Here is a 22,487-nt window from a genome sequence, read left to right as displayed (position 1 = left end):
TCTAGGCTGAATTCGACGAGCACCCTGGAAGATGGATGGAATGGAAACTGAAAGTACCCGTCCTTCCGATCCAGGGTTAAAGGAGTCCTGTCGCCTCGTTACCAGTCTGATCGATTCTGCTGGTCTACGCTGGCCGAAGTTTGTTCGACAAACTTGATCAGGACTGAGAGGTCGACTATGGACATCCCCTCTCAGATCCTTCCTTACAAGAAAGGATCGACTGAGGGGACCGGGGGTGAAGCCGTCGATGATCCTAAGGAAGACCTTCGCCTAAGGTATGGATCATTCTGCCCAACCGGGCAACTCTGCTGACGCTATGGCATAGAGGTTCAGAGACACTGAATTCGCTGACAGAGACAGCAGGCGCGATATCCTTGGCTACTCACAGAGATTGTGCGGGAATGGGCATCGGGAAGCTGTCATTCGGATGAATAACCTTAAGCATCCTCCCAGCGAAAAAACCTGCAATCCTAGAGTTCGTGAACTCCTTTTAGGCCTATGCCCCCCCGGGGGAATCTCCCGTGCCATCTGTTCCTGACAGGAGGAAACTGCAATTGGACACCTTGTCCCAGTTGTCGTAGCCGATAACTTAGGCCGACGTGGTTGAAAGAAAAGGGCGCTGGAGCCCTGCAGAGTCTGGAAGAAAGCGCCTTGGAGGAGTGAAACCGGAAGTCGATTTACTCCGCACAGCAGCTGTCTAAGTCTCTGTCCTTGGGCACAGACAAAACTCTTCTCAAGGATGGAAGGGTGTCTGAGGTCGTCGACCTCCACAGATGAGACACCCGAAGGAAGCCTTCAGTCAGCGCGTTCAGATGGTACAACATCGAGCTTGTCCGCAAGTAGATACTTAACGACGAAAGGCCAAGGTGTCTGAGCTCGAGAGGAGGAAAGTACCCTTGATCTTCCTGTAGCTTCCTTGAACCAAACCTCGGGCCGTAACCGAGGAGGGAAAGAACCTGGTAAGCTCCCAGAGGAAGAGGTAAGCAGTCACCCCTTGTCCGATGGAGATATCTTGAACGGAAAGCCCCCCCGCCAAAAATCCTTCCACGGCAGGAGAAGGAGAGAGTACTCGTACAGGAGAGGGGACCCTCGAGACCGACCTCTTGGGAACCAACTTCGCCCTGGGGGAAGTCACCACGAAGTCCACTCCTCTCTTTCTCTTCAGCGTAGGAGAGACAGCCGCTGGTTTGTTACCCTGGCCGGCGAGTACTGGTTTCATAACCCTCATTAACGCCCGTGCCAGCGGACCAAACCATGTCTGCTGCTCCAAGGACACAGAGTCCGAAATCCTCGCTAAGGTGAAAGGGATCGGGCGATCCTTTGGAGTGGACCCGACGGTACCTGCCTGAAAAGAAGGTGGGGAAGAATGCTGTACTGACCTGTCTTCGTCCTGCACTACCAACCTGTGCTTGGATGGAGGTGATCCCGAGTGCCGTCTAGGAGCACGCGTCCCTGCTGCTACCACCGGCTGTGGAATTCGCCGCGAACTATGGTCGCGCGAGGGCGAACGGTTGCGCAAAGGCGAACAGTCGCGCAAAGGCGAATGGTCGCGCGGGCGCGCAGGCGAGCGATCGCGCGGGCGCGCAGGCAGGTAAATGAACACGTGTCCGAGGCGACGAACGCAAGCGATGGCGTGACGGCGAGGGATCGTGCTGCCGCGTAGGTGAAGAAGATCGCTGGCGATAATGACCGCGTGATGGTAAGCGATGGCGAGCAGCATGTGTAGGTGAATGATCGCGTGAAAGGGTGCGATGGTGATCAGCATCCGCAGGAGGGCGATCGTTCAGGGTTGTGCGATGAGGAGCAGCATGCGTAAGCGGGCAATCGTGCAGGGTTGTGCGATGGCGAGCAGCATGCGCAGGTGAGTGATCGCGTGAAAAGGTGCGATGGTGATCAGCATCCGCAGGAGGGCGATCGTTCAGGGTTGTGCGATGAGGAGCAGCATGCGTAAGCGGGCAATCGTGCAGGGTTGTGCGATGGCGAGCAGCATGCGCAGGTGAATGATCGCGTGAAAAGGTGCGATGGTGATCAGCATCCGCAGGAGGGCGATCGTTCAGGGTTGTGCGATGAGGAGCAGCATGCGTAAGCGGGCAATCGTGCAGGGTTGTGCGATGGCGAGCAGCATGCGCAGGTGAATGATCGCGTGAAAGGGTGCGATGGTCATCAGCATCCGCAGGAGGGCGATCGTTCAGGGTTGTGCGATGAGGAGCAGCATGCGTAAGCGGGCAATCGTGCAGGGTTGTGCGATGGCGAGCAGCATGCGCAGGTGAATGATCGCGTGAAAGGGTGCGATGGTGATCAGCATCCGCAGGAGGGCGATCGTTCAGGGTTGTGCGATGAGGAGCAGCATGCGTAATCAGCATCTGCAGTTGAGGGTCGCGCGATGGCGATCAGCATCCGCAGTTGAGGGTCGCGCGATGGCGATCAGCATCCGCAGTTGAGGGTCGCGCGATGGTGATCAGCATCCGCAGTTGAGGGTCGTGCGATGGCGATCAGCATGCGCAGGTGAGCTAGTAGCTGGCGAACCATGTTCCTTCAGAAGTGTTGGAGAACGTTGGCGTGCCAGCTGTAACACACGTGGGCGATCCGGAGATCGCTGACGAGCTGATGATCGCTGACGAGCTGATGATCGCTGGCGAGCTGATGATCGCTGGCGAGCTGATGATCGCTGACGAGCAGAAGGCTACGCGTGGAAGCCTGCGCAAAGAAGAAGTCCTTGACCCCGACCTGAACCGAAGTTCTAGATCGCGAGGGCGAACGTGTGGCGCACAGGGCACGTAACAGGAACCGCAGGGAAGATCATCTTGAAAGTGCTGACGAACAGGAGAGCGCTGATGAGCAGAAGGGCGCGCAGGGAAACCCTGACACGCAAGGGAAGAACCCCCGTGGGGGCAACCCTTTGCCCCGAAGGAATCGTTGTCCGCCGGGAGACTGATGTCCGTCGGAAGACCGCTGTCCGTCGGGCAGACCGTTGTCCGTCGGGAAGACCGTTGCCCGTCGGAAGACGAGATCAGACTGCTGTCCATCTGCACCAAGGCGGAAGATCGAGAAAAAAGGAGTGTAGGCTGCAAACGGAGATCCAAAAGGGCGCCTCAAGCACCCTTATAGGGAGATGAGAGGCCCTTACGACGAGGCGGACGGAGGGCCTTACGGCGAGGGAGGCCAACAGCAACAGAAGAAACCTCCGAAGAGGAGTCTCTATGAGTGTACTCTCTCGCGAACGAAAGAGAAACACTTCGAGGAAGAGACTGGTCAGCCAGTGACCTAAAAGGAGCAATCCTCCGAAGAGGAGCTCCTGCAGTTGCCCAGCCCCTTGAGCGAAACTGCAGGTGCGACCGCTCAGCACCAAGAGCATAGTCACACGAAAAAAAAAAAAAGGCAAGAGAAGAACCCCCCAAAAGGGGAAAAACTCAAGCCTGGACAGGAAAAACTTCCCTCGGAAGGAAAGTTATCCGCCCAAGGAGGCAAGCCTCCTGACTGTTCTAAAATGAACTGGAGAGCTGTCCGTCGACACGGGAGTACTACCAGTAGAAGGAGACACGCCCCTGACGAAAATACAAGGGGGGAGGCAGCAACAGCCGAATCCCCAGGACTCAACCAGACAGCTCACACCGTTGCTATATTACAGAAACGAACTAGATCGGTAACTGTAAAAAAAAAAAAACAAATAATATTAGTACACATTCATTCCCCCGGGAAGGCTCCGAAGAGGAATCCCGAGGGAAAGGAACAAGAATTACACAACAGGCACGTGCCCTCACAACCACTTACACTCGCGGAAGGAGAGCTGTAACCAAAACAGAATTATAACAATTATAATTATGTAACTATGTAATTATGTAATTAAAAATGAATGAACACTAAAGAAAGAACGAAAACCCCGAAAGGAATCGTTCTACAAGCTGAAAAAAAACAACTACAATTAGATTCATAACTAATTGATACAAACATACGCGTAGCAACCCCCCACACGGAAAGGAAGCTAGGCTACAAGGGCGTAGTAACACGTAGTAAAAAGGTGAACGACCTCAAGAGAGAGAGAGAGAGAGAAAGACATAAGTCAAACTCGATCGCCACCCATAAAATACGCCGTGGTGGCCTAACTGCCGAGGCCTCCACGTAGATATCGTACACTACACACACACATCTGAAAAGGAAACTTACTTATTTCTATACTCAAATATATATACAAACATGAAAACATGTTTACATATATATTGAGTAAAAGAAAAGTAAGCGATTAAGTAAAGACAAAACAAACAATGGCTGCCAAGCGAGGACCAAGACAGAGACGTCTGTCACAGTCCGAGCCAAAAGTGAAAGTGAGTATTCACGTGTGTGTGAGGGGGAGGAGGGGTAGCTAGCTACCACTCCCCTACCCCCCCGCTAACTAGCGCGGGGGGTAATACACCCTCGTTAAATTCTAATGGCTCGCCATTTCAGCTACGCTAAAAGTAATAACCCTTTGTAAATAGCGTGGTTTGTATTTCGGTTACGGAACAAACTTGCTTTCCTGGGTGAACGCTTCGACGCTTTCCTCTTTTTCGTGCCGTAACGCACCCACTGAATATCACTCCAACCAACACACTCGAGGCACGTATCCGACGACGAACAAACTTTGCCCCTACAGGAAGAGCAATTGGGAGTGAGGGTCCACTTCAGGTTTGGAGAGGAACGCTCCACACGATTTTCCGGCTCTAGGCCCAGGACAACGGCGGATCTGCTCCATAACGCACAAACACGAGACACAGGAACGCAGGGAATCAAAGGAATACACTTGGGAAGCACAAGGAAGGGTAGTGAACACACAGGAACACAAGGGATGAGCACAAGTTACCACGCGGTAAACACGTGGCGCACATAAAGGGGCGAGAGAGAACGAGAGCGACGTGTTGACACGTCGCGACCAGAGAACTTACTGACGGTCACGACCCACGCGGACCTCGACCGAGCGCAAAAGCTACCCTCGGGGCACGTTCTCTTACGCCCGAGATAGCCCTCCATAGAAAACGGGTTTTAGGGTATCCTACACAAAACTCTGGTCGGTAGAGAGGAGATTACAGGTAACTCCTAAGAAAGTAGTTTGAGGTAAGTATTCGTGTTGGAACAAACATGTTTTGCTTGTCAGAACATAGGAACAATGAAATAATATTAAATAGTGAGCGAAGCAAGATACAGCTATGGCGGAACAAAGACCAATAGATAATTAGCGAGACAGTATTTTGGCATAACAACATACAGGTAAATACACTCAACTAAGTAAGTATTCTTAGTACGATGACCACGGCTATAGGATTGAAAATCCTGTTTTGTGTTTTCTATGCACCAGGAAGCGCTGTCCTATGTTAGGTTGTGTTTTATCATCATTACTGGGTTTTGATTAAATTAATTACTTTTTTTTTATGATGACTGGTGAACACAGGAAAATTTAAATAAGTTTATTTAAATATATACTTAGACTGATATACGGTATATTTCAAGGTGTTTTAAACATTATTGGGGCAAACTCATAGTTTTCCAGTTATGGCAGTCAACCCATCAAAACTTGAACACTATGGATTTTCTCTAGAAATCATTATTAAAACCATTTGAAACACAGCAAAATACAATGAATAATAACCTTGAAGCTGTTTAATGCACTATTGTATAAGTTGGAGCCTTTTAAAAGGGAAACAAACACAAGAGCAAAACCTAACCTAACCCTAGACCCACATACTTAAAGGTTTAAAGGCCGTCCATGAATGGCAAAGGCAAGGGACAGTGACATTGCCCTATCGAGCAGAACAATGACCTAGAGACTGTCCACACATACATATGATCACCGCTCGAGCCCCCTCTCCACCTAAGCTAGGACCAAGAGACTGTCCACACATACATATCACCGCTCGAGCCCCCTCTCCACCTAAGCTAGGACCAAGGAGGACCAGGCAATGGCTGCTAGTGACTCAGAAGATTGACCTATAGGCTCCCCCAAACCCCCCATTCCTTAGCTCACAACGATGGTGAGGTTGTAGCGACCAAAGGAACTAATAAGTTTGACGGGACTGAAACCCCAGTCTAGTATTCACCAGTCAGGGATATTACCACATAGGCCATCACAACCTACTTATCAAACGGGGGCTACACCCCTTTGTGACCACACTCAGGCTGCCGTATTCTTAGCTTACCCTAAGACTAAGTCTCAACTCTTGTGTTTCCTTCCCAACCGGCTTCACTACTGACATGGTAACACTATATCTTATTTTGTAAATCGTAAAACTAACTTTACATTATAATATTTCTGGCCAAAATAAACAACTTCTCCATAAAGAAAATCAATTTAACAAATAATAAGATGTTTACACCTGTCCCTACAAACACATTCACACTTGTTTAGTTTCTATATAACAAATACATCACAGAAAGTCAGGGGGTACTAATGTAAAATCTGTAAGTAAACCAGTTAGCTAATAATACTATGATCTAGTGGGAAGGAAGGAGCTGTGGCCCATGGCTGAGGTACTATCCGTTGTATGGATGCAGATCAAACAAAACTTGGGAAAATTTAGGGGGTGTATGTATGATAGCGGTATTAGCGGCCACCTGTTTGTATTATTATGTCTAACTTAGAATACGACAGTGTAAGGGGGGGTCACAGAGGGGCGTTACACCCCCCCACTTGTTAAGTAGGTAAGGACACGGCTTGTAGGTTAGGGGGGAAAATTTAGGATAGTTGGTGTCCACTTTAAATCAATATGTGAGGAACTGTCCGCTGATATACAAAGGGTCCCGGCAGAGTAGGTGGGGTTGCAGGGGGCCGTCAACACCCCCCGTTAGTCAAGTAGGTAAGGACACGGCTTGTAGGTTGTTAGGTTGTGTTTTTGTGTAGAGGTTTTGCAGGAAAACGGTCTAGAAAATGAGAAGAAAATTCCTATCTTCTATGCATGCAGGAAGAACTGACCGCTGATATACAAACGCTTAAAATTTTGAGTGGTAGGCTGAAAAGAAAATGTGATTACCTTGGTTATCAATTGATTTAAAGTTTTCTGGTAGCCTTACATTCGTGGTTATTAGTAAGTCATGATAATAGGGTTTAAATAAGATTCTAGTCTACAAACACTGATTTACACTGGTTAAAATCATTTTGTGGTTCTTATGGCAATGTAAACTAAGGCTACCCTACCTTGGAGTAGCCTAGTACAGTATCCCCGGTCTTACCCTAAACTCGTGCAATTCGTACAGCCCAAGTTCGTACAATTTTGAAAAAGTATAAAGAAGTGATTCATTCGCTAACTTACCTGGATTTGTATTAAGTGTGATCTTAAACTGTGCCGAAAGTCAATTGCGTTTTGTGATGATGGCGTGACACGCAAATGCAGACGACAATGTAAACATTGCAAATCAGCTGATGAGGAGAATTCGTACGCTTAATCACATGCCGTTGGGTGGCGTTTTCATCTTTTAAGTATTATCTCTTTATGATTCCAAACAAATACAATAATTACGTTATTATGATTTAGTGAGAAATATATTAGATAATTTATGATTTAAATAAAAACCTGTAATACTCTTCTAATTTATAGTTTAAGCCTGTATGAGAAATATTTTGTCAGAATTATATTGTAAACATCACTATTAATGCGCGTGTTGGTAGAATTATCACCTTTAACGTAATATCTCTATGATTACAGAGAACGTCAATTATTACACGATTATACTTTATTGAGAAATATATATAATATAAACCTGGAAACGTCTTTTATTTGGGGTTTAACTCTGCATAACAAATGTAGTGGGAATCAAATTGTGAGCATTAAATTTTTCTTTGACCTTGAGAGAAATATTCAACAAAATTGAACCCTCATGTTGTACGAATGGGTATCTCATTAAACATTTCTTTTAAACCCATGATGCAATTTGTCGTCCACATTTGGTAGAAACTACGGCAAAAGTTTTATATAATGGGACATCATTCGGAGCAACATTAATACGAGAATCTATTGGGGAGTGCCATAGCCTCTGTACCATGGTCTTCCACTATCCTGGGTTAGAGTTCTCTTGCTTGAGGGTAAAGTTACTCAGGCACACAATTCTATCTAATTTCTCTTCCTCATGTTTTGTTAAAGTTTTTATAGTTTACATAGGAGATATTCATTTTAATATTCTTGAAATATTTATTTTTTCCTTGTTTCCATTCCTCACTGAGCTATTTTCCCTGTTGGAGCCCCTGGGCTTATAGCATCTTGCTTTTCCAACTAGGGTTGTAGCTTAGCAATTAATAATAATAATAATAATAATAATAGAGTGGCCAAAAAAAAGAAAGAAAAATAATGTGTAATAAACGAGCTGAAAAGCAAAGGAATTATGGTAAAAATAGAAATGAAGGTAAAACGAAGATTGTTGAAGATTTAAGATAGGTGAGTACGAAAATGAAAGAAACTATTTGAAATAAAATAAAAAATAATATATAATCAAACGGAAAATGAAAGGGGTGGTTGCAAGGATAATGTTGATACATTTAGCAGAATTTGTAAAGAAAAGCCTCTTAAATGACTGATATAACAATGGATATATATCATTGAAAAGAATGTCTAGGTATCCTCAAATAAACTAGTTTTTTAATTATTAGATTCTTGAAAGTAATAATTTGAATAGGCTACAGACTGTAAATTAAGAAATTATTGATAATAGATAAAATTGCTAATACAATAAAAAGATAAGGAAATATTGATAAACAACTCAATTAAAATAAGATACTTTTGCTAATGGCAAGAACAACTAAATTAGAGCTGTTACATATCCAACTAGCGTTGTTTACTACTACTTCCAAGTGTCAATTAAAAAGTTATTTACAAAAATATTAATTTTGTCACTTTTTTTGTGACAAATAGTTGGGAAATGAACTAACTGAAGGACAGCTAAATATGTCAGAGATAAATTTTGGAGCTCAAAAATAAGTAATGCTGTGAGGTTGGAAGGTAATATATAGTATTAAACTGATAATTGCAAGCATTTGTTAGACAAGTATGAGGTAAACTTAATATCGACATTGGTGAATATGTGTAACTTAGGGTATGTTAGAGGAATGATGTCCTAATTTAAGCTAAGGCTGTTATAATATGGCTAAGGATATAGCAGCTTAGGCTAGTTCGTCCCCTATGTCTTGGCCTTGTCTACTTCAAACGATTTCTTGGATAGATTTGCTTAAGGGGATCGGCCGGTTTCCGACTTTTTTAACGACAGGTTGTTAATATATAGGGGGTTTGTTAAAGGTTATTGTGTGGAACTTTTGGGGAATTTTTTTTTGTTCAGTGACCTTAGGTTTTGTGACGACAGAGCTTTTTTCGGCCAAAAATGGCCATTTTCAAAATGCATCTCCTCCTTTGATTTTTGGTTTTAAGGGATGAGATTTGAACCATGTATAAAACACATATGGACCTTCGATTTAAAGCCGGGGATTTTTTATTTTTCAATTATTTTTCAAGATATGAATTTTTTTTTTATTAAATTTTCCCGGAAAAATTACAGGAAAAAATTTGCCAAAAATCAGAAACTCAAAATATCAAAAATCCCCGGCTTTTTTTTAATCTACCATGTTTCCCCATATTATATATGAAATTACATTAAGATTGGTCCAATACTAAGGGAGGAGATACATTTTGAAGGTGAAAAACTTATGTTTTGAGAAACGGGCCTTCAAAGTTTTAGGTACATAAAAAAAAAGTAAAAGACTGTGTTACCATTAATTTTATGTTTTTTTTTTTTTTTTAGTATTAACTATATTTCAAATCTTATTTTTAATGTCTATTGCTTTAATGCAAAAGTATTATGAATAGAAATATTAATCAATTGATTATCTTTGTGCCTAAGACATATTATAAATTTGGTTTTGTAAATTGGAGCCTTCCTTCCTTCTGTAGAAATCGGTGGGCATTTTGCAGGTTCTGAAATAATTTTCCCTCTGCATTTAGGACATATCTTTTTTATTAGTGTCTCAAATCCATCCCTTGCCAAATGGATTCTCGGAATTACTTTGCATCTACAATTCGGTATTTGTGATTCAAGTAATTTTTCAAGTCTTGCTTCACTTAGTATTATCATTTTATTTTCACTATCGTTGATAATATCAGCCTCCGATCCACTGCATTCTTCTTCTAAAATATATTTGCCCTTTAGCAGTGATGAACGAATAGAGAGACGATTAGGGGTGGATGTGGTTGGTCTCTGGCCAGCAGTGATGTTAGCGTGCGCCATTTGCTGCGCGGCCCCTCTCTCTCTCTCGTTGTCGCTTCATTCCCCTCTATGGCATTAGTTTCTTGAATTCTCTGTTCTACTTCTTCGATGGCTATATCAAATTGGCGTTTCCGCATTCTAGAAGCATGAAGTGAACTCTTGCGCCTTTTAGGCATGGTGAAAAACTAAAAACACCGCAGAAAAAAAAGAGAGTTCAGTCAAGGCTAGCGAGCATGAAAAAATGCGACCTTATTACGTGAGGATTTATAGGCAACTGAGCCTCATGACTCATGATGGGTGTTTTGTCTTGTCTAGTTATAACCAGAAAGGTGCCAATTAGGATATTATTGACATTATATATTTCATTTCAAAGGAAGTTTTTGTAACATATATCACAAAAACTATACCAGACTAAATAATTTGCGCTACTGGTGTTTTCTGTGTATAAAGTTATTGTTACATTTCAGGCCATAACTAGAAAAGTAAGGCGAATTTTAGCATAATACTTCGTGCACACATTCTTGAATGCTCTACGAAGCCATAGAATTTTTTTCAGAAAATCGAATATGTTTCATATTTTTTCGGTATTTTAGGCGGCCGATCCCCTTAAGCAAGGGCGGGTTGCTAAGTAGCTTGTGTTATCTGTCAAAAGTCCTAAATGATATTACCCAAAATTATCCACTGCAGTGCGGCCTCAGTGCCAGGCCATAAGGGGTTACTGAAGTCGCCAGAGTAATCACTTGCCGGTGTGATGGTCTGAACGATCCCCGGTCTCAGATTTCTCCTTGCTAATCTGCGCATGCGCGAACATTACCGTTTGCCAGTGCATACGAGGTTGATGTTTTATTTTCCTGTAATGTTAGCGTGCGCAGCTCAACATTACTGCTTGCCAGTACATACGAGCTTGATGTTTTATTTTCATGCGAGCGAAGCGAGCTAATGGCGGAAAAGAACCATTATACAATGTCAAGGAGAATTCTGAGATCAGGGGATCGTTCAGACCGTCACACCGGCAAAAGCTTAGTTATTCTTACCAGTGGGAGAGCACTTGTCAGCGTGGAACGTAGACAGTTATTAGGAAGTCTGGAGCCTTTGTATATCAGCGGCCGGTTCCTCCAGCGAGCATAAAGTATGGACACCAACTAAACTAAACTTCCCCCTCCTATCCTAACCTACAAGCCATGTCCTTACCTACTTACCTAACGGGGGGCTAACGTCCCCCTGCGACCACCCCCTTACACTGCTGTATTCTTAGTCAGTCGTCATCATACATATGGGTGGCAGCTATCATACATACACCTCGGAAGTCTTTACATTATCTGGAAGGAATTGGGGTAAGATTGCAGAAGTAGCCAACAACTCCATCAGAGAAATGATGCGTTTTTGGTGTATTTTTACAAGTTTTGAATGAATTAAAGAATGATGTCTCCCTCAAATCTATCTATTACTGGCCCTAGGTGCTAACCTATTGAGGAATATTGACACCCCAATCTACCTGACTAAGCGCATCATATTATCAATCAGATAGAGTGTGAAGCACAGGGGTACATCATAACCTAACCTATCCTAGGGCTGGTACCCAATCTATCCTAAATCAAACCATTGTTCTCTAGTCTTGGGTAGTGCCATAGCCTCTGTACCATGGTCTTACACTGTCTTGGGTTAGAGTTCTCTTGCCTGAGGGTACACTCGGGCATACTATTCTATCTTATTTCTCTTTCTCTTGTTTTTGTTAAAGTTTTAATAGGTTATTCAAGAAATATTTATTTTTCAATATTTAACTTAGCCGGTGATTATATAGCTGCAACTCTGTTGCTCGACAGACAACTCTACGGAAAAAACTCGCCAGCGATCGCTACACAGGTTGCTGGTGTGCCCAACAGCGCCATCTGTCGACCAGATACCCAGCTCTCAATGTAAACAAAGACTCAATTTTCTCTCTGTCGAGGTGTCGACAAGACGTACTTTACTCGCTGTTGCTAAACTGGAGTTTTTCACATCTATTTGGTGAAGTACTATATTCTAGTTTTGAGCTTTCGCAATGCAGGTGTTTTATCTTCATCTTAAATCTTGAACTCGTTTTGGATAGATTTAATTATGGTGACAAAGAGAGTATGGACTTTCTTTCACTTTTAAATGGCCGACCCTTCCCTTAGACGGAAGTGTGTTTAGGCTTTTAGTAATTATCTTATCACGTTATAAATTATTCATAGATTTTCCTCTATATATTTTATATCTCTCCGCCTTTATTAGGCCTCTTCGATTAACTTTCCATTTATTATAAACATATAAAAATAAATTTTAATGTTTTGTTTATATGCGACCTTTCCTGAGAGTAGGCGGTCCTAACTTGGAAACCGAAGTTAATCAACGTTGAGCCCTTTATATCGTAATTAGCTTTTAAAGAGCTAAGGATTTAAAACTTTTTAAATGTAATATTTTATGAAAGAATTTCTTTGATAGTCTTCGTACTGTTTTCAAAGATGAACTAACGTTTAGTTTATTGATGCTACGCAGTTGTTGCCGTTCAGGACGTTCAACATGCGTTCTATCGTTACGATAGAGAGAGAGTGTATCACGGTTTCACTTTGCAGTAAGAGTAAATTGATTCTGACGTTTTGTTCATTCTTTCTTAGCTTAAATGTTTTAAATTCTATTTTAAAGGAACTTTTTATTTGAAAAACCTTTCAGTTTTTTCCTTTAGTCAAATAACATGTTTTTTTGACGAAATATAATTGGGCTCTTCTCTTAGGTGCGAAATCAAGAGAGAAAGAGAGAGAGAGATAGAGACGGAGGGAGAGAGAGGAGAGAAAACGTTCCGTTCAAGCGGGTAACGTTGTTCTCGAGCTACTCTCGTCCCTAGTCTCTGTACGGGGAGGAAGGATAAAACGTTTTTAGTTTTTTATTCTCGTCCCCAGGCTATGTGCGGTGAGAGATTGAAAACGTAGTTTATATGAACTAGTGTTTAGTCTCTTTCCCAGCCACTGATTTTTTTTTTATCTTAAAATATGTTTTCTGTTTTTTGCTGGTATTAATGAGCTTGCATTATACGACTGATTTCGCAATTACTACCTTTTAATGAAGGATAGAATTGCGTGTTTCAGGTAGAAATCAGTAAAAGTTTCGATTTCAGTGAAATAAGTGCAAAACAGAAAATCGAAGTGATAAAGTGATATGCGCAAAGTGTTACAGTGTTGCGTCCGAGGGATCGTCTGTTCGTGCCTGTCGTTCACCTAGTCCGGGACCTCTTGCATGCTCCCAAGCCCAGGGGAGAAGTAATGTCAAACGACTTATGGGTTCGAGAGGCCTTGATCAACGAACAGACGTTTTCCCTCTATGGTATCGGGTGTATCTTACCAAGATCTCCCCTACCATAAGACGAGAGAGACGTTGTTTCTCCTCGTCATCCGAAGGCTTTTCGCATAAGAAACCTGTCACAAGGTTTCGAAGCCCTTAAGCGAAAGTCAGTCCTTTCAGGACAGGTCCAGCGTCCTGGTTACAACCATTAGGACAGCTCTGACCCTATGCAGTCATCGGATAACTGCTCGCCGCCTAACAAAAGCGTAACACAGACTCCGAGAGTCTTTTTTGTTGGCAAAGTGTTGCGGTCACAGACGTTACCCTCGTCTCTTACCACAACCATTTCCGTTGATCCTTAATGGGTTGTATGGCAAGACATGCAGTATATGGTTGCCTCCCTTATGGAAGACTATTCTGCTGATTAGTCCGTTGAGTCTAGCCGTTTATCTCATCGATATCCTGGCTTTCAGCCAACCTAACGTTCCTTTGTGCTTACTGTTGACGTTGGCGTAGCTTAGTCACGTCAGTCAGGTTGTTTAGAACCACACTCGATGCGGTCTCGTGTGGTTTTTCAGCCGCATTTGGACGTTAGGCCACTTGCTGATGCTCCTGTTGACGTTCAAGACGTTCATTAACAATCGGAGTTGACTTGTTTTGACGCTGTGCGTCAACCTCCGCATTCTAGAGTTGTTTTGACTGCTCAGTCTAGGCAGTCAAAGCAGTCTCGAGTGGACGCTGTGCGTCCTCACGCACGTGTTGTGGTTGACAGTTCAGTTGTTGACAGTTCACAGACTGTCAAGCAGTTACATGACGTTGCGTTCTGGTCCGCTACTAATGCACCAGTGAGTGTGGACTCTGCTTGTAAAGCATTGCCACCACGGTAGGTCTCTCCCTTGCTTGAGACTCAGCTTTTATCGGACAAGGTTCCTGTAGATGAGGAAGTTGCTGTTCCCCCTCCTACTGATATTCCCTTGAGGACTCTGTCAGATGGAGAGGAGCCTAAAGCTGCTTAGCCCCCTATGGACTTTAATTAAATCATGATGATTTTTTTAAGGATCTTTGTCCGGATCTTTTTGTAACTGCTGCTCCTCGTTCGCCTAAACGTCAGAGCTTACACTAGGCCTAGCTACTTCGAAGCCGTTGTTTTTAAGCTAGTGCTCTCTCGCTCTCCTAGAGAGCTTTACGTTGGCTAGGCGACTGGTTTTTCACCAGGAGGAGTTTGGGGGATACAGCCTTTGCTTTCCCTTCTTTTAAACTGGTTTATAGAGCGAGAGTCTGATATGACACGAGAGAAGTTCTCGGCTTGGGAGTTCATGCCTCTGCCCAGATAGACTTCTCAATTCTCGTAGACTCTCCCTGGCGCCTGGCCAGGAGACGCTCCAAGTTTTTTACAGGTCAACTTCACAGCTGTTTTCGAGCCTTTGAAGTTTTGCTGTACAATTATGTCATGCATAACAAGGCTTTCAGGGATGGTAAGCGGTACCGCCTCAGTCGCTAACCCCGTCTGTTGCCGCACCTGCTCCCGTAGACCCTAAATGGGCTTTGCTGCAAGACATGCAGTCCAAGCTTGCGTCCTTGATAGAGGACTTTAATGCGGAGAAGGTTGCTACCGAACCTTCTGGCCAACAACCTTCCAACCGGTCGGTTGTGCGCCCTGTTGACGCTGAGGTAACCTACTCGCGTCTGCCAGTTGAGGTGGTTCCTCCACCGATGCGACCCAGTGTGGGTTGCCACCCGCACGTTGACGTTAAGCGACGCTCGGAGGTGGTTGTTGACGTTCAGGACGTTCAACAACCAGCAGAGGTGACTTGTTTTGACGCAGTGCGTCAACCTCAGCAACCCGGTAGGGTGTTGACTGCACAACCCAGACGGTCTAGACAGTCTCGGGTTGACGCTGTGCTTCCTCGCGCACCCATGGTTGTTGACAGTTCACAGACTGTGCAGCAGTTCCATGATGTTGCGTCCGGCTCCGTCACGCATGCACCAGTGCGACCGGACTCAGCGAGCCAGACGTTGCCCACTCCGTTGCCGTTTCCTCATCAGTTTTCGGATGAGAAACCCTCTGATGAGGACGTTGCTGAACAACAAGACGATCAGCCCCCAGAATAGATCAAGCCCTGCTATCCATCCAGAAGATGCTGAAGAAGGAACGCTGCTCAGTCAGGCTGTGGATGAGTCTGGTAGGGACGCTGTCATCCGTGGAACAATTTGTGTCACTAGGAAGACTACACCTCCGTCCTCTTCAATACCATCTAGCTTTTCACTGGAAAAAGGACAAGACGCTAGAAGCGGTCTCGATCCCGGTTTCCGAAAAGATAAAGTCTTGTCTGACTTGGTGGAAGGACAATATCAACCTAAGAGAGGGTCTTCCCCTGGCTGTTCAGACTCCCAACCACGTTCTCTTCTCGGACGCATCGGACGTGGGCTGGGGCGCGACACTAGACGGTCGGGAATGCTCAGGACTGTGGAACTCGAGTCAGAGGAGCATGCATATCAACTGCAAGGAGCTGTTGGCAGTACATCTGGCCTTGAAAAGCTTCAAGTCTCTCCTTCGAGGCAAAGTGGTGGAAGTTAACTCGGACATCACCACGGCCTTGGCGTACATCTCCAAACAAGAAGGTACCCACTCACTGACGTTGTACGAGATCGCAAGGGACCTGCTCATCTGGTCAAAAGGTCAAGACATCTCCCTAGTAACGAGGTTCATCCAAGGCGACTTGAACGTCATAGCAGATTGTCTCAGTCGGAAAGGGCAAGTAATTCCAACCGAATGGACCCTCCACAAGGATGTGTGCAAGAGACTTTGGGCCACTTGGGGTAAAACCATCCATAGATCTCTTTGCAACCTCGCTGACCAAGAGGCTTCCAATCTATTGCTCTCCAGTCCCGGACCCAGCAGCAATACATATAGATGCTTTCCTCCTAGATTGGTCACATCTGGATCTCTACGCATTCCCACCGTTCAAGATTGTCAACAAGGTACTGCAGAAGTTCGCCTCTCACGAAGGGACAAGGTTGACGTTAGTTGCTTCCCTCTGGCCCGCGAGAGAATGGTTCACCGAGATACTTCGATGGTTAGTAGACGTTCCCAGTAGTCTTCCTCTAAGGGTAGACCTTCTACATCAGCCACACGTAAAGAAGGTACTCCAAAGCCTCCACGCTCTTCGTCTGACTGCCTTCAGACTATCGAAAGACTCTCGAGAGCTAGAGGCTTTTCGAAGGAAGCAGCCAGTGCGATTGCTAGAGCAAGGAGAGCGTCTTCCATTAGAGTCTACCAATCGAAGTGGGAAGTCTTCCGAGACTGGTGCAAGTCAGTTTCTGTATCCTCGACCAGTACCTCTGTAGCTCAAATAGCTGTTTTTCTCTTATACCTGAGAAAAGGACGATCCCTTTCAGCTCCCACTATCAAGGGCTACAGAAGCATGTTGGCATCGGTCTTCCAGCATAGAGGCTTAGATCTTTCCAAACATAAAGATCTGCAAGACCTCCTTAAGTCTTTTGAGACCACCAAGGAGCGTCGTTTGGCTACCCCTGGATGGAATTTAGACGTGGTACTAAGATTCTTCATGTCAGACAGGTTGGAGCCGTTACAATCAGCCTCCCTGAAAGATCTCACTCTTAAGACTCTTTTCCTGGTATGCTTAGCCTCGGCTAAAAGAGTCAGTGAGATTCATGCCTCCAGCAAGAACATCGGATTTTCGTCAGTAAAAGCCACTTGTTCGCTGCAACTTGGTTTTCTAGCCAAAAATGAGCTGCCTTCTCGGCCTTGGCCTAGATCTTTCGATATCCCCAGCTTATCGGAGATCGTAGGCAATGAACTAGAAAGAGTCTTATGCCCTGTTAGAGCTCTTAAATTCTATTTAAAGCGTACTAAACCTTTACAAGGCCAATCTGAAGCTTTATGGTGTTCAGTTAAGAAACCATCCTTGCCTATGTCAAAGAATGCTTGGTCAGACTTTATCAGATTGTTAATACGAGAAGCTCATTCACATCTGAGTGAGGAAGACCGAACTTTGCTTAAGGTGAAGACGCACGAAGTTAGAGCTGTAACAACTTCCGTGGCCTTTAAGCAAAATATATCTCTGCAAAGTATAATGGACGCAACCTATTGGAGAAGCAAGTCAGTGTTCGCGTCATTTTACTTGAAAGATGTCCAGTCTCTTTACAAGAACTGCTACACACTGGGACCATTCGTAGCAGCGAGTGCAGTAGTGGGTGAGGGCTCAACCACTACAATTCCCTAATTCCTTATCCTTTTAATCTGTCTCTTGAAATGTTTTTTTATGGGTTGTCCGGAAGGCTAAGAAGCCTTTCGCATCCTGGTTGATTTGGCGGGTGGTCAAAGTCATTTCTTGAGAGCGCCTAGATTAGGGGTTTGATGAGGTCCTGTTGTATGGGTTGCAACCCTTGATACTTCAGATCCTAGGGGTCGATCAGCATCCTAAGAGGATCGCGAGGCTCCGTAAGGAAGACGTACTTAAAAGGCAGAGTAATTGTTCAAGTCGACTTCCTTACCAGGTACCTATTTATTTTGTTTTTGTTATTTTGATAACTTCTAAAATGAAATAAAAAACTCTTAGCTCATAAAAGTGTAAACATATATTACTGGTCTCTACCCACCATCCTGGGTGTGAATCAGCTATATAATCACCGGCTAAGTTAAATATTGAAAAATGTTATTTTGATTATAAAATAAATTTTTGAATATACTTACCCGGTGATTATAAATTAAATGACCCTCCCTTCCTCCCCAATAGAGACGCAGTGGGACGAGGAGAAAATTGAGTCTTTGTTTACATTGAGAGCTGGGTATCTGGTCGACAGATGGCGCTGTTGGGCACACCCGCAACCTGTGTAGCGATCGCTGGCGAGTTTTTTCCGTAGAGTTGTCTGTCGAGCAACAGAGTTGCAGCTATATAATCACCGGGTAAGTATATTCAAAAATTTATTTTATAATCAAAATAACATTTTAATGTTACTGTTCTTAAGATATTTTATTTTTCCTCGTTTCCTTTCCACACTGGGCTATTTTTTCTGTTGGGCTTATAGCATCTTGCTTTTCCAACTAGGGTTGTAGCTTAGCAAGTAATGAAAATAATAATGGTAACTGAATCTTGTTTCACCATAAAAAGTAAAAACTTGTGCTTCATTATTAAAGTAATGTGAAATTTCATTATATTCAACTGGATATGTCAGTATAGCCACTGAATCTCAACGATAAAGTAATCTTTCATATTCCAATAACCAAGACTTCAAAACTTGAAGTATTTCCAGGACGGGAGATACTGCTTTGTTTCATTTTGGATTGTATACTCACCTCTATAGTAAAAAAAAAATATATAAGACTTGTTCAAAACAAGAGATTGTGTGTATGGAAGCATTAAAATATTTTATTTTTTTACTGATAACTTCATTTATATTTTTACAATTTAGTTTATATCATTAGACAAAAATAATATATAACCGTGAAAATAAATGAGCTCTCAATATATGAGGAAAATCTATCCAATAAATTTCAATGAGAAATTTTCCCAGGGTCTTTGAAATTAATTTATCTTGCTTCATTAGACATTTGCCAATAAATGATACTGTTTATTTACTATATGTTAATTAATATGATGATCATATTTTCAGATTTCAAGAGTACAAGGGTTATAATTCAAGAGTGCAGCAGTTAAGCATTTCTGAAAATGATATCTACCGGCAAAATGTATGCCACCTTAGCAGTACCAGCCAAACTCGGCTGAATCCCTCATCAGGCTGGGGGGAGCAAAGAGAGGAAGGGTCCTCTTTTGTTCCTTGTTTGATGTCAGCTACCCCCCATAATTGGGGGAAGTGCCTTGGCAAACAGATAGAATAGAAAAAGTATGCGAGGCTTGAAAGGACAAATACCAATTACAGAAAAACTATACGATTCCTCATTCTCATGACAAGACATAGCGATCAAGATGAATGAGGAGGAGGGCATCCATCAAATTGGAAAAAGAAATACTTTCCAAAAGATCCTCAATGTTCTCGATTGCGAAAGAGGAGACGAAGGCAAGCCACATGCTTGTCACATTTGTGGAAGAAGCTTCACTCTCAAGGCTTTCCTAAAGACACACTTACTGAAGCACGCTCCAGCCGTCCCATATGATTGCCCTGTGTGTGGAAGAGTTTTTGGAATGAAGTGTCATTTTATAAACCACATAAAAAACCATCAAAATGAAGTTATGTTTGGCGACTCGGATGACAGCGATAGCTTAAGTGTAATAGCTACTACCTCTCTTGTTCACAACAAAATAAGTGAAGACATTTCTTGTGGTAATAAAAATGTAGCTGTAGGTTTAGAGGAGAATAGAACAGAATGTAAAGGGGACAATTTACCATTTTATACTGTGGAAAATCCTGAAGAATCTGTGGTAGTGGAGGACAGGACTGATTGCAATATGAGTTCAGGTAAATTTTCTAATAGGAGTGGTCTCTTTGTTTGTTCACTTTGCAAAGATACATTCTCATCAGAAAACTCGCTGAGAATGCACCGTGAGACGATGACACACCAGTGCAGAAAGTGTGAGAAATTTTACGTCTCGTGCCTCAGTCGTAAGCTTCATGAGAAATTCCACGACTTGAGAATCATTTGTGAAGTATGCAACAAGGTATTTACCTCGAAGCAAAGTTTGAGAAAGCACGAATTAGTCCACGCTGGGGAGCAGAAATGTCTGATGTGTAAAATGAGTTTCAAAAATAAGAGAATACTCAGACTGCACGTGAATAAAAAGCACAACGAAAGTAAGGTGGTAAGGTGTAAGGAGTGTGGCCAGGGATTTAAACGAAGCGAGCTAAGTCAGCACAAGCTGGTTCACAGGGGGGAAAAGACTTACCGGTGTGAAGATTGTGGTTCTGCCTTCAATGCATTGTATAAGTTTAAAAATCACTTAAAGTTTCATAAGCATAATAAAGAAAAATGGAAATGTAACATTTGTGGGAGGGAATTAACAACAAAGTACGGATTAGAGACTCACATACTGACACACACGGGCGAGCGAAAATGCACATTATGTGGAGTTAAGCAGTTGAATGAAATCTGTCTGAAAAGACACATTGCAAATGTCCATGAGGGAAAAGCCGTGGACAAAAAGAGCGATAAAAAAGTGCAGTGTTACGTGTGCGGCAATATGTACGTCAAGTGTTACATGGAGACTCATTTGAAAATTCATGCAGGTCAGAGAGATATTCCTTGCCCTCAGTGTGGGAAGAAATTCGTATCCAAAACTAATTTAAGAGAACACCTAAGCAGTCACAGTGTTGCAAAGAATTACCGCTGCGGTGACTGCGGCAAAAGGTTCGTCACCAAAAAGTCTCTTAGGATTCATTTCAGGAAACACACTGGAGAAACGCCTTATAAATGTTCTGTTTGTTCAAAGACTTTTGTCACTTCCTGGACTCTGAAAAACCACCTGAGATTACACGACATTGAAAAAGCGTTTTCTTGTGAGCTCTGTGGGAAAAAGTTCAGTCAGAAGAAGTCCTTATTATCCCACTATGCTGGAGAAGTTCATTCGAAGGAGGAACTGCAGCAGTTAGACTCGGAAACTTTAAATTCTATCGGCAAGAAGTATGTGTGTTCAGTCTGTGGAAGAAATTGCTTTGAGAAGACAAGGTTAACTCTTCACATGAGAACTCACACTGGAGAAAGGCCCTTCAAATGCCGCGACTGCAGCCAAACATTCCGAGCCGAATCAGCTCTCAAGATTCACCAGAAGTTGCACAGGAAAGAGCAGTACGAATGCAGCATTTGCAAGAGGCCGTTCCTTCGCCAGTCTCAGGCAAAGGTACACGAACTTCTTCACGATGGCCAGAAACCTCACGTGTGTGCTACGTGTGGAAAAAGATTTTCCAAGAAAAGTAGTTTGAAGGTACACAATGAACGACATGCTGCAGAGCAAGTCTATGTATGCACTGCCTGTAATCGGGTGTTTGTTACAATGTCCAAATATAAAACTCATCTGAAATTCTGTTCGGATAGAATGGATGGACCGTCTCCAATTATCAAGTGTGCCAAGTTGAAATCCTCTACAATGGAGAACGTTGGAGTTCAGCGGGCCGAGAAAAAGAAAGAAGTTAAAGGACTGAAGAGTTCTTTTGAAGAAGGTGTGCAATCTATTGAATGTTTTGAATGCTCCAGCCCATCTGAAGATTTGGACTGCCTCAAGGATGAACTCGTTCTTGAAATTGATCCAATTGAATTTTAGGGGTAAAGTTAATACAGCACAGCAATAAAGGTACTGAATTCAATTTTGGTGGGCAATTTATGCTATGTGCTATTGATATTTGGAATTATATGTCATTTGTACTTACATTACAGTATTTTATGTATGAGCATTCACGGGGCAGTGTCTTTAAGATTAGTATTTGTTGGTCTATTTTGGAGAAATATATATAATTTTTATGCTTTGTACATATCGAGTGGTATCTAACCTTGAAGTTTTATCTTATTATAAATAAACCTAATAGATAAAAATACTTAAGAGATAATGGGTTCTTATAAATCTATACTGTACAGTACATAAGTAAAAACATACTATTTACATTTATGGATTATTTCAAGTTACTGTGTAATGAAAACTGTTCTTACTTGGCTATTGTTCCTACGCTAACGTACAAACCCTCGTCCTTTCATTAGGGAGATCACTTTGGTGCAAGCTGGAATCGGTCTATTCAGTTATGCTTTGACTGATGTGCTGTTTGCACGTATCTGATTACCTCTCTTTTAGCTGTTGATTCTTTTTCTTTTGCTTGTGTTGTTGATGATGGAATAGAAACAGTAAATTCATGTCTGCCAGGGTTAGGGTGGGTGCTGCAACCACTTCATGGCTTTGTGTCAGGAGCATGTCTGTTCATAGGCCTCCGGTGCAGTGGCAGGCGTATGCTCTGAAGGGGAAGAAGCTCTCTAGGTCTTCGTCGGGATCTGAATGGGCAACGGCGAAGGCTGC

General features: G+C 43.3%; 2 protein-coding genes across 4 annotated transcripts in view; one reads left to right on the top strand and one right to left on the bottom strand.

The window, feature by feature from the left end:
• Positions 1–7,434, bottom strand: part of LOC137648884 (mitochondrial outer membrane protein SLC25A46-like) — a 137,218-nt gene extending 129,784 nt beyond the window's left edge. For all 3 annotated transcript variants that reach the window (XM_068382060.1, XM_068382061.1, XM_068382062.1), the window contains exon 1: positions 7,278–7,434. The gene's annotated coding sequence lies outside the window, so the exon portion shown is untranslated. The remainder of the gene's footprint in view (positions 1–7,277) is intronic.
• Positions 7,435–8,802: 1,368 nt separating this feature from the next.
• On the top strand, positions 8,803–21,988 carry LOC137648881 (zinc finger protein 665-like). The gene is made up of 2 exons (XM_068382055.1): positions 8,803–8,957; positions 19,147–21,988. Exon 2 carries the CDS (start codon positions 19,461–19,463, stop codon positions 21,744–21,746), a length of 2,286 nt encoding a protein of 761 aa, XP_068238156.1. The 5' UTR covers positions 8,803–8,957; positions 19,147–19,460; the 3' UTR covers positions 21,747–21,988.
• The last annotated feature ends 499 nt before the right edge of the window (positions 21,989–22,487 follow it).

Source organism: Palaemon carinicauda, chromosome 10, assembly GCF_036898095.1.
Source record: "Palaemon carinicauda isolate YSFRI2023 chromosome 10, ASM3689809v2, whole genome shotgun sequence".
In the NCBI taxonomy this organism is placed as follows: Eukaryota; Metazoa; Arthropoda; class Malacostraca; order Decapoda; family Palaemonidae; genus Palaemon; species Palaemon carinicauda.
Note: the sequence above shows the minus strand (reverse complement) of the source record. Positions and strands in the feature narration are given on the sequence as shown.